Source organism: Gambusia affinis, linkage group LG12 (assembly GCF_019740435.1).
Source record: "Gambusia affinis linkage group LG12, SWU_Gaff_1.0, whole genome shotgun sequence".
Taxonomy (NCBI): domain Eukaryota; kingdom Metazoa; phylum Chordata; class Actinopteri; order Cyprinodontiformes; family Poeciliidae; genus Gambusia; species Gambusia affinis.
In genome coordinates this window covers 22,345,339-22,361,576 of record NC_057879.1, presented here as the reverse complement: position 1 = coordinate 22,361,576, position 16,238 = coordinate 22,345,339, and the positions used below count along the sequence as shown (strand labels likewise).

At 38.2% G+C, this 16,238-nt stretch overlaps 2 protein-coding genes across 14 annotated transcripts in view; one reads left to right on the top strand and one right to left on the bottom strand.

Moving 5' to 3' along the window:
* The window catches only part of miga1 (mitoguardin 1), an 18,910-nt gene extending 13,169 nt beyond the window's left edge, over positions 1-5,741 (top strand). For all 4 annotated transcript variants that reach the window (XM_044135430.1, XM_044135428.1, XM_044135431.1 and 1 more), the window contains exon 16: positions 91-5,741. In XM_044135430.1, coding sequence (XP_043991365.1) covers positions 91-309 — 219 coding nt within the window. In that variant the 3' untranslated portion in view covers positions 310-5,741. The remainder of the gene's footprint in view (positions 1-90) is intronic.
* Positions 2,959-16,238, bottom strand: fubp1 (far upstream element (FUSE) binding protein 1). 10 transcript variants are annotated; one of them, XR_006372458.1, is made up of 20 exons: positions 16,062-16,219; positions 15,524-15,647; positions 14,540-14,575; positions 14,423-14,459; positions 14,299-14,345; positions 14,148-14,219; positions 13,531-13,588; positions 13,279-13,441; positions 13,095-13,193; positions 12,367-12,465; positions 12,177-12,279; positions 10,981-11,220; positions 10,469-10,629; positions 10,218-10,369; positions 9,549-9,625; positions 8,260-8,385; positions 7,954-8,028; positions 7,501-7,563; positions 4,093-6,180; positions 2,959-3,575 (listed from the first exon to the last, which is right to left on the bottom strand). XR_006372458.1 is itself a non-coding variant. In XM_044135420.1 (20 exons), exons 1-20 carry the CDS (start codon positions 16,152-16,154, stop codon positions 5,759-5,761), a joined length of 1,998 nt encoding a protein of 665 aa, XP_043991355.1. In that variant the 5' UTR covers positions 16,155-16,219; the 3' UTR covers positions 2,959-5,758. The 10 variants fall into 10 exon arrangements, 8 of the variants coding, with proteins under 8 accessions (XP_043991355.1, XP_043991357.1, XP_043991359.1 ...); XM_044135420.1 differs by having other exon boundaries at positions 2,959-5,767; positions 6,017-6,180; XM_044135422.1 differs by having other exon boundaries at positions 2,959-5,767; positions 6,017-6,180; positions 15,557-15,647.

Here is a 16,238-nt window from a genome sequence, read left to right as displayed (position 1 = left end):
AATGATCTCAGTTATGGTTCTCGTTGGTTATCCAGCGTTGAATCCTGACCTGCTTTCTTTGGGTTTCATTTTCATTCGTTTCTCCTGCAGGACCAGGTGCTTCACTTCCTGAAGGACGTCTTTGACCTGGATAAAGTCCGTTACTCCTCAGTGGAGATGCTGGCGGAGGACATGCTGCACCTTCTGCACCGCCGCTCCGACCTGCTGCTGGCCTACCTGGGAGCCGATGCCCTGCGGCCGCTCAGCGGCTGCAGCGGCCCGCAGGTGCAGCTGGTGCCCAGCGCGCTGCTGGAGGCGCAAGTACAGTAAGCGGCCACACGCCCAGTCCACCAGCCGTTGGACCAAAGAAAGTTATTTTCTCTGACTTTTCCAAACCATGAGGGGTAAAATGGACCGTCTGAAATCATAGTGTTTGCTTTTGTGGATCGGTCTGCCTTCATCGTCGTCTGATGTGGCCTACTCCACGTTCACAGTGCCATATCACTCTTAGCCGGCGGTGCACCGATCCCAGTTTTCTGCCTGAAGATTCCGATTGGGCCGATACAGACTTTCTTTTGGTCTGAAATGTTGCCCCTTCACCTTCTTGAAATTAAACAAAATTGGTGTCAGATGTTTGTACTGCTATCATTCTGACGTTAACGTTTCCAGAGGTTATCAAAGGTCAACCAGCCTGTCCACATTTACAACATCAAACGAAATGTGGTGGCAATCAACTAAGCCACGTTTGTGCGGCAATATTTTTTAGTTGTGCTGCTGATATTTTGAAGATATTAATAAATGTTGTCACAGATTAACCAGCCTGTCCACATTTATAAAAATCAAACAAAATGTTTTAAATCAACTGTGCTGTTTTTGCAGCATATTATTTTGTTTTTAGCATTAAAATAAAGTTTCCAACTTATTTTTCTGTAAGAATGTATTTTTTCCTCATTTTGCTGGTCAATATGCAACACATCAAACTATATATGTGAAATTCAATGAATAAAGATTGTGAATTAAAAAGAAGAAAGTTTCCAAAAGCCACCAGATTCTAACAAAATTTCTATAAATTAACGTTGCTATGTAAAGTTTATTAGCACAGTTAATTAACAAAATGTGTTTGTTAATGTGGACTGGCTGATTGACCTCTGGAAACATTTATTGGGGTCTTTAAAATGTCAAAATTGTTGCAGCACAAAAGTTTGATGGTGATTTTGTTTAATTTGAACAAGATCAGGAGGCAACTTCAGTCGGGTAATGCTGCTAAATATAGAAAGAAAGTTTGCAACAGCAACCTTCAATAAGATCGGCTTCATATAAATATCGGCCGATCACTGATCTCCCAAAATCAAGGCAATCGGTCTGATTTATCGGTGCACCGCTACTCTTAGCAATAATGTGTAGTTTTAACCTGAGAATAAGTGTTGCGCTTTGTAAAATGAAGTTATATTTATTGCGGTTTATTTGACACTAAAGAGATACATAGCCATATTTATTTCAGTAGAAAGCCAAAAATGTTTGTTTTGTAGATGTTTCAGTTGTCTGTAAGAGCTTCAAACACTGTAGGCTTTATCACATTTATTTAACACCAACAATGCAATAATATTAGACGTATTTGCTGCTTAGGCGAGCCTCTTGAAAAGGAATCGTTTCCTTCCGACGCAGAAACTCTAAAACCTTCGTGTGTTAACTTGAAGCTGTGAGCTTTTACGCAACTTGTGCCACTCCTTTTTTAATACAAGCACAAGAAGCCTTAACATGAAAGCAATTACTCATCATCCGTCACTGTCGGCTTAAATGTATTTTCACAGTGTGGCGTGCAGAGAGAGGTTTCACTGAAACACATGGAAATGTATTCAAAGTTGCTGTAAATCGTTATTTTGGGAAATTAAATGTTATTCTAACAAGCCTGACTTTAAACATCCCACACCTCATGATGTAGAGTAACGAAGCAGCTTCTTTAAGCCAAAATTATTCACAATAATGTAAAGAAATTTCTGGTAAATGTGTGTAAAAGTCTTTAGCTTTCAATGTGTGCATGAAAATAATTGACAATTTTTTGCCACTTAGGGTGTTAATAATTCAAAGACCAGACATTTCCCAATATGGCAGCACTGTGTCTTCCCTTATTCCCTGCAAAAATAAAATCTTAAAGTATTTTTGGTCTAGTGTACCAAGATATTGACTCTAGAAACTAAACTCTAGTTTCTAGAGTCAATATCTTAGTACACATGAAATGAGACAAAACTAACTTACAACTAACTTCTCAGAAATAAATAGGAGCTTGTTTAGAATCAATTTCTTATTGACAAAAGTTCCAGTTTCATTGGCAGATTGATCTACTTATATCAAGACATTTTTCTCATGTGAATGAAATAATCTGCCAAGACTTAGTGATTTTTAAATCAATATTAAGGAATTATTCATTTAAAACGAGCAGTTTTGTTGTAAAGTTACTTTTAAGTCGTCTTATTTCAGTTGCATTAAGATATTTGCATTACAATCTAGACAAAAATACTTGGTAAGGTTTTGTGTTTTTGCTGTGTAGAGACAAACGTGAGCTTAAAACTGATGGAAGGCCCATAAAAGGTGCAAATCGGTTTTATAGCATGAATGTACACAAAGTTTATTAAAATTCTGTAAAGCAATCAAGTATTTGCAAAAAATGAAATTTAAAGACTTTTTGCACATTTGAACAGGTTTAAAAAAAATAAAATAAAAACTGGATTGTCTTGCAACATTGCGAAGGATTTGAGCTTCATGTTTTATTTCAGTCTGCAGGAATTTGATCTAGAAGTCAAATATTTCCTGTTTTTGTGCAAATTCCCTTAATAGAAATTTATTAATGGGGTGTTTACTGATTTGTGGAAAAACTGTATTTTGTGTAAATGAAGCAAATAAAGACTTAAGAAAAAAAAAGTAATTTTCTTTTATTCAAACACAAATTCCTGTTTTAAAAATTAAACTCAAGCAGATAAATCCCGTTTGTAACAACTTTATTGGTGAACATGGCAACATATTAAAGGTAATTGAAAAGACAACCCAGTAATGTAATATACACAGCACATGAAACCTGTTTTACCTCTAAGGCATGCTTCTTGTTTTGTCCTCTACAACCCCTGTGTTCAAACACTTTAGTGCATCTCAGTCTAAAACAATTAAAAACCTTTTTTATTTATGTATTTATTTACTACAAATAAAAACTGATAACCTCCAACTTTTCTGCCTAAAACACTGTATGGGTCATTTAAAGTTTCAGTTCCTGCTCTCATCCAACTTTCTAAAGCTTAAAAAAAGAGGTACATTTATAAATAAAGGCATTCAGAAACAACCTCTAAACACACTATAGCATCATGAATGATTAAAAGTCAGCCCAGGGTGGCAAAAACAAATCAAATCAATCTGAGCAACAATTTGCAATCACAGAATTTAAATTTCATTGCGTTTGCTGCTTTACCTTATCACTGGAGCTCTTGAACGGTCTACGTTCAGCAGCTGGACTGACTCAAAGGATTCCTCCTTTTGGGGTAGGGGGGGGAAGACAAACTACGACACGGCCTGATTTTACGACCTAAAGCCTGCAGCATCCTCCAACACTGTGAGCAAGAAGTGAAGGCAGCAGCGTTTCAATAGAAGGTTTGCACTGCACTTTAGGGCAGATTTACACCACGACAGAAAATAATTCAGAGAACAAATAAATAATAATAAAAATGCATTTCACCGATTATTCCACCTGACATTTGAGCACATTGCTAACTTCTGGCAACAGCGTAGCATGCATTTCATTAAAACCCAGTGTCAACCTAAAGGTATCTGTGAGAAACAGTAGACTTACCAGAAGGAAAATATGGAGCACATATTGACAAACATTTCGTATTTTTTGGAAGGCAACCATCAAAACAAGTGATAACAACTCATCATGCAGTTCATGAATCAAAAAGGCTAATAAAATAAAATAAAAGGACTGCTCAGGTGTAAATATTAGGCACAATTCTTTACAACTAAATATAAACGCATTGAGGCATGTTAACACCACAGGTAAGCATTTCTTTGCATGAGTACACGTCATTTTCAGAGGACAAAAATATACTTGTTCCCTTAGGTTTCGCTTACCTGTGTTAATGCGGCAGAACCTAAGGTGCAAGGTCTGGAATGACACTGCAAAGATCAGATATATATATGTATATTGCACTGTTTGCCATCAGTGAACAATGCAGTCAAATATTGTTCCGACTTCAGTTCAACAGCCTGGCAGGACTGATCCGTCCACAACTAGCATCCACATGCTTAAATGGGACATGCTATGAACTTTCTTTACAAGTACTGGCATTGAACAGCATTTCTTTTTGGTTAAATAATAAATATGAGCTAACAAAAGCACTCAACAGGTCAGATGTAAAGAACGCAAAACCCAGACTTCTACCCTCGTATCAGAAAATCCATCACTACACATTCTAAACAAATCATACTTTCAGTTCTACAAATCTAAATTATGCAAGTCACAAGTCTCAGAACCATGTGGCACAAGAATCAAACTCAACTTTTTGCCTCTTTTCAGAACATTTCATACTTACCCAGATAAAAAAAAAGGGGGAAAGGGGGGTAATTTCTCACAAAATCTACATTTTTAGCAGTTTAGAAAGCATAAAAAAGTGCATTTCTTAGTTTTGTACTTACATTACAGGAGGGCTCAACTGATGGATGGAGCTGCTGCTTAGCCACCCCCGACCCTACAACATCTATGCTTTTATATTGGATAAACACTTTGCAATGTTTTTATGGAATATATAAACTTCACTGAAAGTTAAAAATACAAAATTGGGAATGGGCAAGACAAAAATAAAAATAAAAATAAGCTTCAACACACTTTTGTTTCATACAGTGGCAAATTTACCTGACTGTCCTGGAAAAAGGAAAAGTAAAAATGACACTAAAAATATAACATTTCTTGAGACCACATTTTCTGAGGGACGTGTTCAGATTACCTGCTTACCACATTATTTAGCTTTTTTCTAAACTTTCCTGTGGAAGAGGAAGTGGCTATCAGGGGCAAAACAGCAGTGCATAACAACAACTAGCTCAACAGCGACGCCACACATACCTGTCAATTCAAGAGCATCTACAGCTACAGTCAGCAATTTCAATGTTTAAAAAAAAAAAAAAAAACAATTTCTAATCAGCAAATGAATCATTCAGGATCACGTTTCTCAGCCTTATAGACAAGTTGGAGAGAGACAGGACAGCACAACTTCAAAGTCAATTTTTATAGGACAAACCCACACATTGCCTACGTTTCAAACAGGTAATACAAAACAAAGAATAGCATTTAAACCCTTTTTTTAATGTATGTTTGTTTTGAACCACCCCAACTTACCAACACAGGAGGTTTCAGTTTGTTTTATTGCAAAAACACAACAGGCAATAGCATTTTTTCTTTTTCTTTTTTTAAAACTGAGATGATTTACATGGTAATGGCTACAGTTTAATAAACATGAGTTCTAACCACATTTAATGTAGATACAGGGCTGGAATGACTGTATGTATAATTACCTTTACTAAAAACATAGCATTTACAAGAAAAACAGAGAAAAAACAAAAAACAAAAAAAAAAAAAAACAAGAAAATAACCAAGAGGACGTGTTCGCCGGGTAATCTGCCATCTATGTGAAACACTTTCAAACCAAGGAAATTTAAGATCTTCATCAAGACGTCTGCATCCAAACATTTAACAAAGGATTTTGTTTCGACAATGTAGCATTTACTTTATGTCCACTTCACATTACTGGCCCTGTGCAGAAGAAATACATAGAAGATACATTGCATGTTAACAGCAGAAACAGTGGACTCAGCTTCCCAAAATAAAAAGATTTTAAAAACCTGCTTAGGGAGGAAAAAGAAATAGTGAGGTTAGGCTGTTTTTTGCTGCTGCGTTCACTGGAGCCCTGTAAAAACCTGAGGAAGGAATCTGGGGGGAGTTAAGGTACAAATGAGAAGTGCTGCAGTGAATGTAGCGAGCAGATTCTTATTCGTGGCGTACCTGAGGGGCTTGTGGCGCTGCACCCATCGACTGAGGGTTTCCGGTGCCGTAGTAGGCAGCCTGCTGGCGGTAGTACTCGGCCCAGGCGGCGCTGTAGTCCGGCTGGCCTCCAGGCTGAGCGGCCGGCGCTGCCGCCGCTGGAGCAGCCTGCGGTGCGGCTTGACCTGATGGAGCAAAAACAAACACTCCATCAGTAAAACCAGTGATAGAAATAAATATCTGGGTCTCTGTGGGAAATACAAAACATGTCATTTAAATTTTTTTTCCCCAAAAAAATCATTCTTATAGCACAAGATGCTTAATCTGATCAGGTCAGCCATTCAGCTGTGCAAAACGCCTGGGTAGGACAAATGTGTATAGATATACACATGCATGGTGTATAACATACACACCAATCAATCAATAGATAATGCACCACATTTTATGTAGAAGTATCAGAGTAAAGGAGGCCAAACGTTCTTTCCATTTTAACTAAATTTTGGTGGATTACATAAAATCTTGATGAAATATAGAGAAGATTGTGGTTGTAATGTCAAAAATCTTTGGAAAATACGAGATAAAATACACTTAGAGGGTGAGACTGTTGACAAGTCTGTAAGAAGGGGAACGAACCCGCCACCAACATCTCTGGGTTGCGGGTCAGAAACCTTCTGCTTTTCTCTTGGGTGGTTGTTTTTACAGCATCTCTATGATAGAGAGCTGCTAGAAGAGCCAACCACCCTAAAACATCTGGAACGGTTTTGTTAAATCACCTTTTACCAGCAGGAGGAGTTTGATTTAAATAATCTGGACAATATGGAAATAAACCCTATATTTTAAAGCTGTGTTCACATTACCTCTGTTTAGACTGCTTCAATCAAACTAGTTCGTTTAACTAGAAAGTCCAGTTCATTTGGGGAAGTATGAATGCCCAATCAAGTGGATGTGGACCAAAAAAGTGTCTTAAGTGAACTTTGGTGTCATTCGAATGCATATATGAATGCCAAGTGGGCCAGAGATTGCTACAAAGGCAGAAAATGGACAGGGAATTCTGGGTAAATACATCCAAAACAAACACGCATGTGTAACATCGTTTAATGACAAAAGACAAATCCTACACCTGCTAAAATCTGACACTTTTACATTTCATAAAGAAGGATGTCGTCTTCTGAGATTTTCATGTGACCTCCTTCAGAGGTTCTTGGTGCAGCGCCACCACAGGCAAGGAGGGGAACAGCTTTTGTAATTAGTTTGGCCTAAAAGTGAACCGCACCAACTGAAACAAACGTTACAACTTTGGTCCCGAATCGAACCAAATCTAACGGACCATCAGGTGGGAAAACAACCTAAATCAGTTTATGGTAGAGCTGGCTGAATGTTGGGCTCATTATCTGGATTAACGGCAATTCTGCAATTTCTAGCTTTTCTGATTTAAAACACAACATAAAAAAAGTACTGTCTGTGGAGAAAACACCCTAAATCATAGTAATTCTTTCAGTACCAACCTTGTTTCTTGTAATACTCCTCCCAGGCTTTCGTGTAGTCCTGAGGTGGCTGGTTCTGTTGACCTGCAACAACCAAACAAAAAACAAAAACGCGTTAATACACACAAGTACAAAACAACAAATGGGAAAAAAAAAAAAAAACATCCTACATTTCTAGCCACAACTCAAACATTCATTACTTAATTCAGTAATGGGGGGAAAAAAATAATGACACGTTGGAAATCTCTGGCATCAGCTCTGATAAAGCCCTAAAATAACGACTCTGTGTCAACAGCTCAGTCCTGCAGATAATTCAAAGTCTTGCAGTCTAAACAGCACAGGCGGTGGAGGCTTACTGAAAACCAACAAGCCCGACAAAATAACCCAGACCTGAAAAAGAAGCGGATTCAAAGCCCAGTGGCTGTTTAGACTGGCTGGTGTTAATAGGTGTACACTGAAACTACAATCATATACCCATTTTCTTGTAATATTCCTCCCAGGCCTTGGTGTAATCTGTCTGTCCACTCTGACCTGCAGCCTGTGGGTCACCTGTTAAAAAGAACCGTACTTGTAATTAGTGAATCTTTCTCAGCGGCCTCTCCTCCACCCGCTGTCAGCCTAGAGATGGTGGAGGAAAAACTACTCTGTCGCTCTCTGGGAAAGAGGTTATTTCGAAGTGAAGCCAATCCAGCCTGCGTTCTGTTAGATACGCCAGTAAATCTATCCGACTAAGCTGAACCTAACTATGTTGCTGTAGAGGCGGCTGGACACTGGGCTCACCTTGACCGTTGGGTTGAGCCGTGCCTGGAGCCCCGCTGGTTGGAGTCATGGAGGCCTGGGGCTGCTGGCCGTACTGAGCGTAGTACGCTGCCCACGCTGCTGCGTTGGCATCCGCTGCTGCTTTATCTGAGCACAAATTGGGTTTGGTCACATTTAGACAGGCAAAAAGATTTTAGGGCTGCAACTAATAATCTAATTTTAAAACACTGGCATATTCTGTAGATCTTTCATTGACGCACTTCAGCTTTTTTATACATTATACATTAGGAATGTATAAAAACTAAGCAAATAACAAAATAAATGTTTCCTAAGAAGAAGTAACACATCATTACTTTAGAGTTTGCTGCTTCATTTGTAGCAAAAGCTAAAAAAAATACTTCTAACAACTAGACCCATAACAAAAAGCAAATCAATTAATCACATCATAAATTAAAACATAACAAATAATTTCCAATTGCATGATTTATTGTTTTTATCTTTTCTTTCTTTCTACCAAAAACTGCATGATAAAAATCTTCAATCTGATGCTCTGGTCCCAAGTATCTGTTTCTAAACGACAATTTTATTTGTACTTTCTGTTGTTTTGTTTGTTTATTTTGCATATTTCAAATGTTTTACAGTGACAGAAAAGTTCAGCCCTTCTTACTTGATTTATTAATGCAGTGCAAGGCAGATCTGTTGAATATTTTAATTAATCGATTAATAACTGGACAGCAAAAAGTGATTAATGGGAGATTAATTGAACCAGATGAAGCTAAAACTGCGACATGACAAGTTCTGTTACAAAAGATTTATTTTTTATCTTAAATGCAAATTTAAATTATTTTTTTTTTTAAGACAATTTGAATTATCTTGTACTGTTTTGGGTAATTATTGCTCTCAAAGTTAATACAACAAATATCCTTTTTGTGTCCTCCAGTTAAAGAATAAATTACTAAATTAGTTGATTTTTAACAATTCATTCATCACCATTAATTGTTTCAGCCCTAAAATACTTAAATATGACTTTGTATAATTTCAGGAATGCACAGATAGCATTAATATACATCTATTAAAATAATTTTAAAAATTGTTTGCTCACATAAGCAAACAAAAGCAAACGCTCAAGAATAAAAATGTTTGTTTATCCAATCTGCCTGCTTGTGTTTTTATCTTCTCCGTATAAATTCAAGAATACTTTGATCCCAAAGTATCAAATATAATAAACTGATATTTCTATATAATAACTGAAAAAGACAATGCTAGCTGTAACAGTTTAATTTTGCTTTGAAAATGTTTCTGTGACTCACTTGGATCCGGCTGGCCCTGCTGCCAGTGAGGATAACCGTTCCCCCATCCTTGAGGCTGATAAGGAGCAGGAGGGCCACTGATGAAAAGAAGAGAAATTATGCATGAATTAATAAAACACATTAACCAGAAGCTTAAAGGTGATTTACTATATTTCCTTGAACATGTTAGGATTTGGTTTAGTACATTTTTCCACATAAAATCCTTCTTAGATAGTAAGATTTCATTCTGGTCAGGTCTGCTAACTCAACATTTACACTCACACATGAAAATGGCTACAAACAGATGTGCAATTAAACAATCATGCACCTTTGAAAAGCATAAGTGGCGCATCCTACACAACCAAAAAGAATGCCACAAGTAGTTTCTGGGAGGTAAGTCAATAACAACACTTGTCTTTTCCAGCAGCCATTGTACAGTGGTAAAACCAGCTGACCAAACATCCTGGAGTTCAGCTTGGGTTGCTAGGTAACAGCACAGCGCCCATCAATTATGATTTAATCAGGTTTTTAAAACGGCTCCTTTTCCAGACACCTAAAATGGCTGAGTGTCTTTTTTTCCCCCCTTTCAAGTGCTTGGGTTGTTTTTAGCAGCAGTCGAGACCCAAACTGAAGTATAAAAACATGTAAAAAGTCAATTTTGCATAATATGTCCCCTTTAAATTAACTCACTGTGGTCCTGGAGGCCCTTGGTTGTAAGGTCCAGGGTTGTAAGGTCCCATTGGAGCGCCTGGGGGTCCTGGTGGTCCCGGAGGACCATGCGGACCTGGCCCACCATGTGGACCTGGGGGACCATGTGGGCCTCCCATCGGAGTGACTGGACCCTGATGAAAGGCAGGAAGAGGGGAAAAAAGTCAGACATGAGCTGCAACTTCATGGCTAAAGGGAGGATTTTATATAAACCCTAAAACCAAACATCTCACCCCAATCTTCTCCTCCACCAGCTGCCTGGCGTAGTCGATCTGCTGAGGGTTTCCTCTGACGGTGAACATCTTTATGTTGGGGTCGGCGTTGGGTGGAGGATTCCTCTGCAGCTCAATCCTGGCTCCCGACTGCTGGCTGATGCCTTTGATCGTCTCGCCCCCTGAATCAAGACAAAAAAACAGTCAACATTTAAATTTTCTGGTTTTCAACACTTGCCTATTTTGAAGTTTTACTTGAGTTAAAGCAGAAGTTTTCAGAGTTTGTTCACTTTTTCTACAATAAAATTCAAACAATTTGAAGGTAAATAATCTTCTCACTCAAATTAAGCACAATATGAACAATCATTTGATTTTCTGTCTTTTCTCCTACAACTTTATTATAACTTTATTACATAGCAGTACAGACAGAATACCAAACACCTTATCAAAATTCAAGTATTCAAGGATTTCAAGCACCCGTACAAACCCTTATTTCAATTAAATGTAGTAAATGAACAAGATAAACTAATTACCTTTTCCAATGATCAGCCCGGTCTTCATGGTTGGGACTGTAAAGGAGAATTCCTGCAGGCCACCAGGGGGCCCCATGTTCCAGTTGCCCTGCCCACGACCACGTCCCCTGCCCCCTCCGTGTCCCGGAGGGCCTCCAGCCTGGACGCTCCTCAACAGGTCCGAGATGATCTCTGCTGCATGCTGGGCCTGGTCTGGAGGGCCCATGATCTGTGCTATCCTGTCAGGCGTGGTGCCATCATCTGGAACAAAGGTACAGGCATTAGCTTCAGCGGCTACTCTGACTCTGTCAACAACATGGTTTAAACACACCAACTAAACATATCATCAGTAGCTACGTTTCCATTGACCTTATATCGAATGACTAATGATTAAGCGGCCATTTTCTTAAAGAGCTGAGTTTTCTCTTTTATCAAGAGGGCCAAGCGTCTTTTTATAGCAAAGGGCTAAATGTTTGAATTTAAAAGCCATTTCAACATTATCTTGTGTCAGCTGTATTGAATACTAAATACAGAACTGCATACAGTCCATTTCACATCCCAAATCGGACTCTGTTGGACTGTTTCTCTTTCCCGTTCTGGTATGCCCCCGCCATCTTTGTTTATGTATCAACTGACTGGCTTAAGGATGGCAGCTAAATTACAACACTAAAAGGTTGAAACAAACACTTTTAATAGATTGGAACCAATTTTAATCTAATACACTATTAATTGATCACATGATAAATTGCAATGCATCCCTAATGGAAACTATTCAATTTGGAAAAATCAAATTTTTTGATGAGCCGTTTTTTGCGCTGTATTTTACAAAACTCAGTTATGATAAATGACCAGATATTATTACTGGCAGAAAAGACGAAGAAAATTATAGACTGATGGCGCGCCATGTTTTTTTAATAACTTATGTGAGAAAACTTGCGTGTGATTTTTAATTGAGTTTCTAATTTGACTGAAACCTCACAATTGCAAAATAGTGTTTTTTTGTTTTGTTTTTTACATTAGTGGAATATCGACCAAGTTTTGCGCACGTTTGTAATGGAAACGCAGCTACTCACCATTAATCTGTGTTTAGGTCTCAGATTGGTTTGGGTTAGGGTAATACATCAGCTTGTCAGCGTGGTGCATGAGTTTTCATCATAGACCAAAACAACTTCAAACAAACTCCAAACAGCAGCTTGTTATTCATTCAACCAGCTCACCTGGTTTGAACTGAATTCTGACTCCTGTGTCATTCTGTATTTTCTTTATCATCTCTCCATTTCTGCCGATGACAATCCCAACTGCAAACCGCGGGACTGGAACCTAAGTGGTGGCAATAAATAAATAAAATTAAACACAGGATTAAAAGTTGCTATCCGACAGTCAAACAGTGTAACAACAGACACTCACATCTAAGCTGTCTCCTCCTCCGACCCTGGACCCGTACTCGCCCCGCTGCTCCCTGAAGCCCTGCTCTCTGATCAGCTCCATCACCATCTCTTTGGCTTGCTGAAAATCAGAGAATTAAATGTCACTACATCTGGACAAAAAACATGCAGATTTATTAAAATCATATCAGGAAGACACCTGAATGAAGATGTTCTACAAAACCTTCAAATCAAACAAAATGGCATCAAATAGTTGTGCAGCAGAGATTTTGGTTTGTGCTGCTATCATTTTGAATTTCCAGAGGTCATAGAAAGGCAATAAGACTCCCACTTTTTTTTTTTTCAAACTAAATTGGTGTCAATTAACTATGCTACATTTGCTGCTAAAATGTTCTCACATATATGTAGCACAAATTTTTAATATAGATTTAAAATGTTTGATTTGGATAATGTAGGTTAATTTAATTAGTATCCTCAAAATAAAAGCACCATAAATGGACATTTTTGCAGAAAAACATAGCAGTTGACTGACACCACATTTGTTTGATCTCATAAATGTGAGGGGCTGGTTTACCTTCTTTGACCTCCAAAAACTTTTATCGTTTTATTAAAAATGAGAGCAGCACAAATGAAAAAGGTAGCACGAACATTTGACACCAGGTTTGTTTGATTAGAAAAACCTAAAGAAACCAACTCCACTCAGGTCAAGAAAACTTTATCCTGAAGTTTAAAAACCACGATTAAACTCACCTGGACTTTAAATGGGTCTCCAGAAATGCGGAGTGGCTTGTCTGCTCCCGTGTTCTGAGGTCCGTCTTGGATCATGACCATCTTCACACCGGCTCGTTCCTGCATGTTGCAGCACCACAATCAGGTCGAGGTTCTCCCAGTAATTAACACCTTTCTGCTATTCAATCCAGCCTCCATTACACACCTGAAGGCTTTTGATGGTCTCTCCTCCCTTCCCAATGACGAGGCCAGCTTTGGAAGCAGGCACCATAATTTCCTGGACCGTCATTCCTGGACCGTCGTTGTGGTGGAAAGCAGGAGCCGGACGTCCCTTCTCCACGATCTCAGTAAGAAGTCTCTTTGCGGCCCTGAAGGGGAGGATTTAATTCGACATGTTCACGATGTAATCAAGTGTATCATTTAATAAATTTATAATAAGTTTCTCTTGAATACTTACTGGATTGATTCTGGTGCCCCCGTTAATGTCACCGACCTGTCAGGCATCCCTCCGCTGTCTACAAGACAGAAACAAGTTTTAACTAGGGCAGCAACTAACTATTATTTTACTTATCAATTAATCAGTTATTTTAACGATCAATCAGATAACTTAACTACTTGAGCCTTTTTTAATACAATAATTGAAAAATAGTAAACTAGTCAATTTCTTTTTTAAATAAGAAAAAAATTTATTGCTAAAAATGCAACTGTTATTCACCTGGTTCAAACTCAGTTAACGAAAACAGAGTGAGGCTCAAACTGGGACACTTCAGGGACTTTGGGTAAAACATTTACACACAAGGGTGTGTTTTTTATTCTAAATGCAAGATGAGTATATATTTTGTACAGTTTCAGCTTAATTAGTGCTCTGAATATGTTTGGGAGTTTTTTCAACAGTCTTTTTTGAGACGGTATACTCTAGTTAGCAATTAATCGATTATTAAATTAGTTGGCAACTATTTCAATAACTGTTTCATCACGAATAATAATTTCAGCCCTAGTTTCAACACCCAAGTATAGATGCAATAGTAGTTTTTTTATTTTTTTTATTTCATTGCCAAAACAAAACAGACTTACCAGGAGCAATCTGTATTTTACACCCAGATTCCTGCTGGATGCGGGATATTTGTTCACCTCCTCTTCCAATAACTAAACAAGAGTGAAATATTTCAGTTTCACATAATAAGAACAAAAATTGCAATTTAACCCTCAAGAAAAAAGTACTTACTAAATCCAACCATTCCATCTGGAACCTTGAATTCCTCTGATGTTGATCTAGAATTGTAGACAAAACCATGAGTGTGTAGAACACACACACACACATCTGCCTGGTAGATTTGAGCTGAGTTTACCTTGGAGGGCCACCCATCCCTCCCATGGCTGAGAAGGCTGTGGGGAAACATCATAGTCCATTTGACGGGAAATTAAACTCGTAATTAAAAGACATGAAAAGAGCAACAAACACTTACCGTCATTTGTAGCTACTTTCTTTGTTTCTGGTTGTTCTGTGATAAAAACACAAAATAAACCACATAATCACATCTGTTTACACACACTTATTGATGCTGTTGAACCTGTAAATAACATGTACATGTTATAAATGTGTTAGAACCTTACAGGCTAAGCATTCATGAGATTTTACTTCCGGTTTTGCTTTCTGCAGACTACGACTAAACTTGTGCAACAAGTCTTGCACACTCTTGGCTAAATACAATAAATTCCTAAAGCCAATCTAAAAACATACAGGTTGTAGCTGCCATTTTATGACGTCTTAAAGTTTTGTTGTCAAAATATGAAAAACAAAGACTCCTGAACTACATTTTTATAAAAGGTTCAGTTTGATTAACTGTAGAGACATTCAAAGTTAATCTGTATATAATTTACTCATAAACTTTAAAATATAACCTCTTATACATTTGTTTGTAGAGTGTATTTGGCAAACTTCTTGATAATTACTGTTAAATATCTGTCTAAAAACTTTAATTCAAACCCCTAACTTGGTAACAGATGACTTTCTTTACATAAACATTACATGCTTTTCACTGAATATCTAGTTAGAGGAGTTGGCACCAAGTCATTTATACATGGAGTCACTTTAACGTTATTATAACACTGCAAGACAAACTGTCTTAAAAGTCAAGATTTATAAACTCACGTCTACAAACCATTTTTATCAATTTCTTTCATTAAACAACTGAAAAAAATACATGTAGGCATTCCTAAAACAGCTCTGTAGATTCACAACAAAAGTAAGGGGTGAAACATGCAACTGTTACTGTCTTCATTTGAAAACGTGGAGAAAAAAAAACTCTATAATGTGGTTAGTAGGTTGTGTTAGTATTAATGCTGGGTTACAGACAGCTGAAAAGAAGTGAATGCACTGTAGAGGCTACAGAAAGAGAGGGAAGCATTAATCATGAAGAGTTGCATTAAGATCGATTTGAGCCACTGACCGATATTCAGGTTAGGCATGGGAAAATACCCACCAGCGTCCTCCAGGGGCCTTTTCTGGCCTCCGTAGCCGAACTCGTTCGTTGGAGGAGCCACAACGCCATCTCCGCCGATCTTGGCTGCGATCTGAAAAACAAAAACATAAGTAAAGCGGGAGTTTTAGGGTACTTTCATCTCCAGAACATCAAGCAGTTGTTGCTGCACGCGGCCTGCGGCCTACTTTTCCCCGGAAGTCGGACCAACAAAGGACCGCTTTAAGTTTCCCTTAAAATGTCTTATTGACACAATCGTACATTAAAAGGGGATTGATTTTATTAGATTGGCTGAAATTTTGTTATTTTCTATCAAATTATACAGCAGTGATCGTTTTAGATACCTGTTTTCACTTTTGCAGTGGCGTAACATTAGTCATCCTCTTAAATTAGCCTAGCCTAGCTTAGTCTGTCGCGCTACCAACTGCAGAGAGTCAACGAAAATCGGTCACTTCACCAGGAAGTTCATAATATTTGTACAATTTTTTGCCCAAATCGTACTTCTTACCTGTCTCGCTCGCTGTAAAGCGTCTTTAAAAGCATCGTTCATCCCCCCACCAGCGTTAGAGGACGGAGGAGCCACGCTGCTGTAGTCTGCCATCTCTGCTGCTGTTCTCCTCTGCCGCGCCACAAGATGGAGGGCCTCATTCACTACCGACAGACCTCTGAACTCGCGGTAACTGGC

Coding starts and splice junctions, on each gene's coding strand:
- fubp1 (XM_044135419.1), bottom strand. CDS start 16,154: ATGGCAGACTACAGCAGCGTGGCTCCTCCGTCCTCTAACGCTGGTGGG. Junction 12,280..12,366: donor GAGGAGGAGACAGCTTAGAT/GTGAGTGTCTGT, acceptor GCCACCACTTAG/GTTCCAGTCCCGCGGTTTGC. Junction 7,564..7,953: donor GGAATATTACAAGAAAATGG/GTATATGATTGT, acceptor TGGTTGTTGCAG/GTCAACAGAACCAGCCACCT.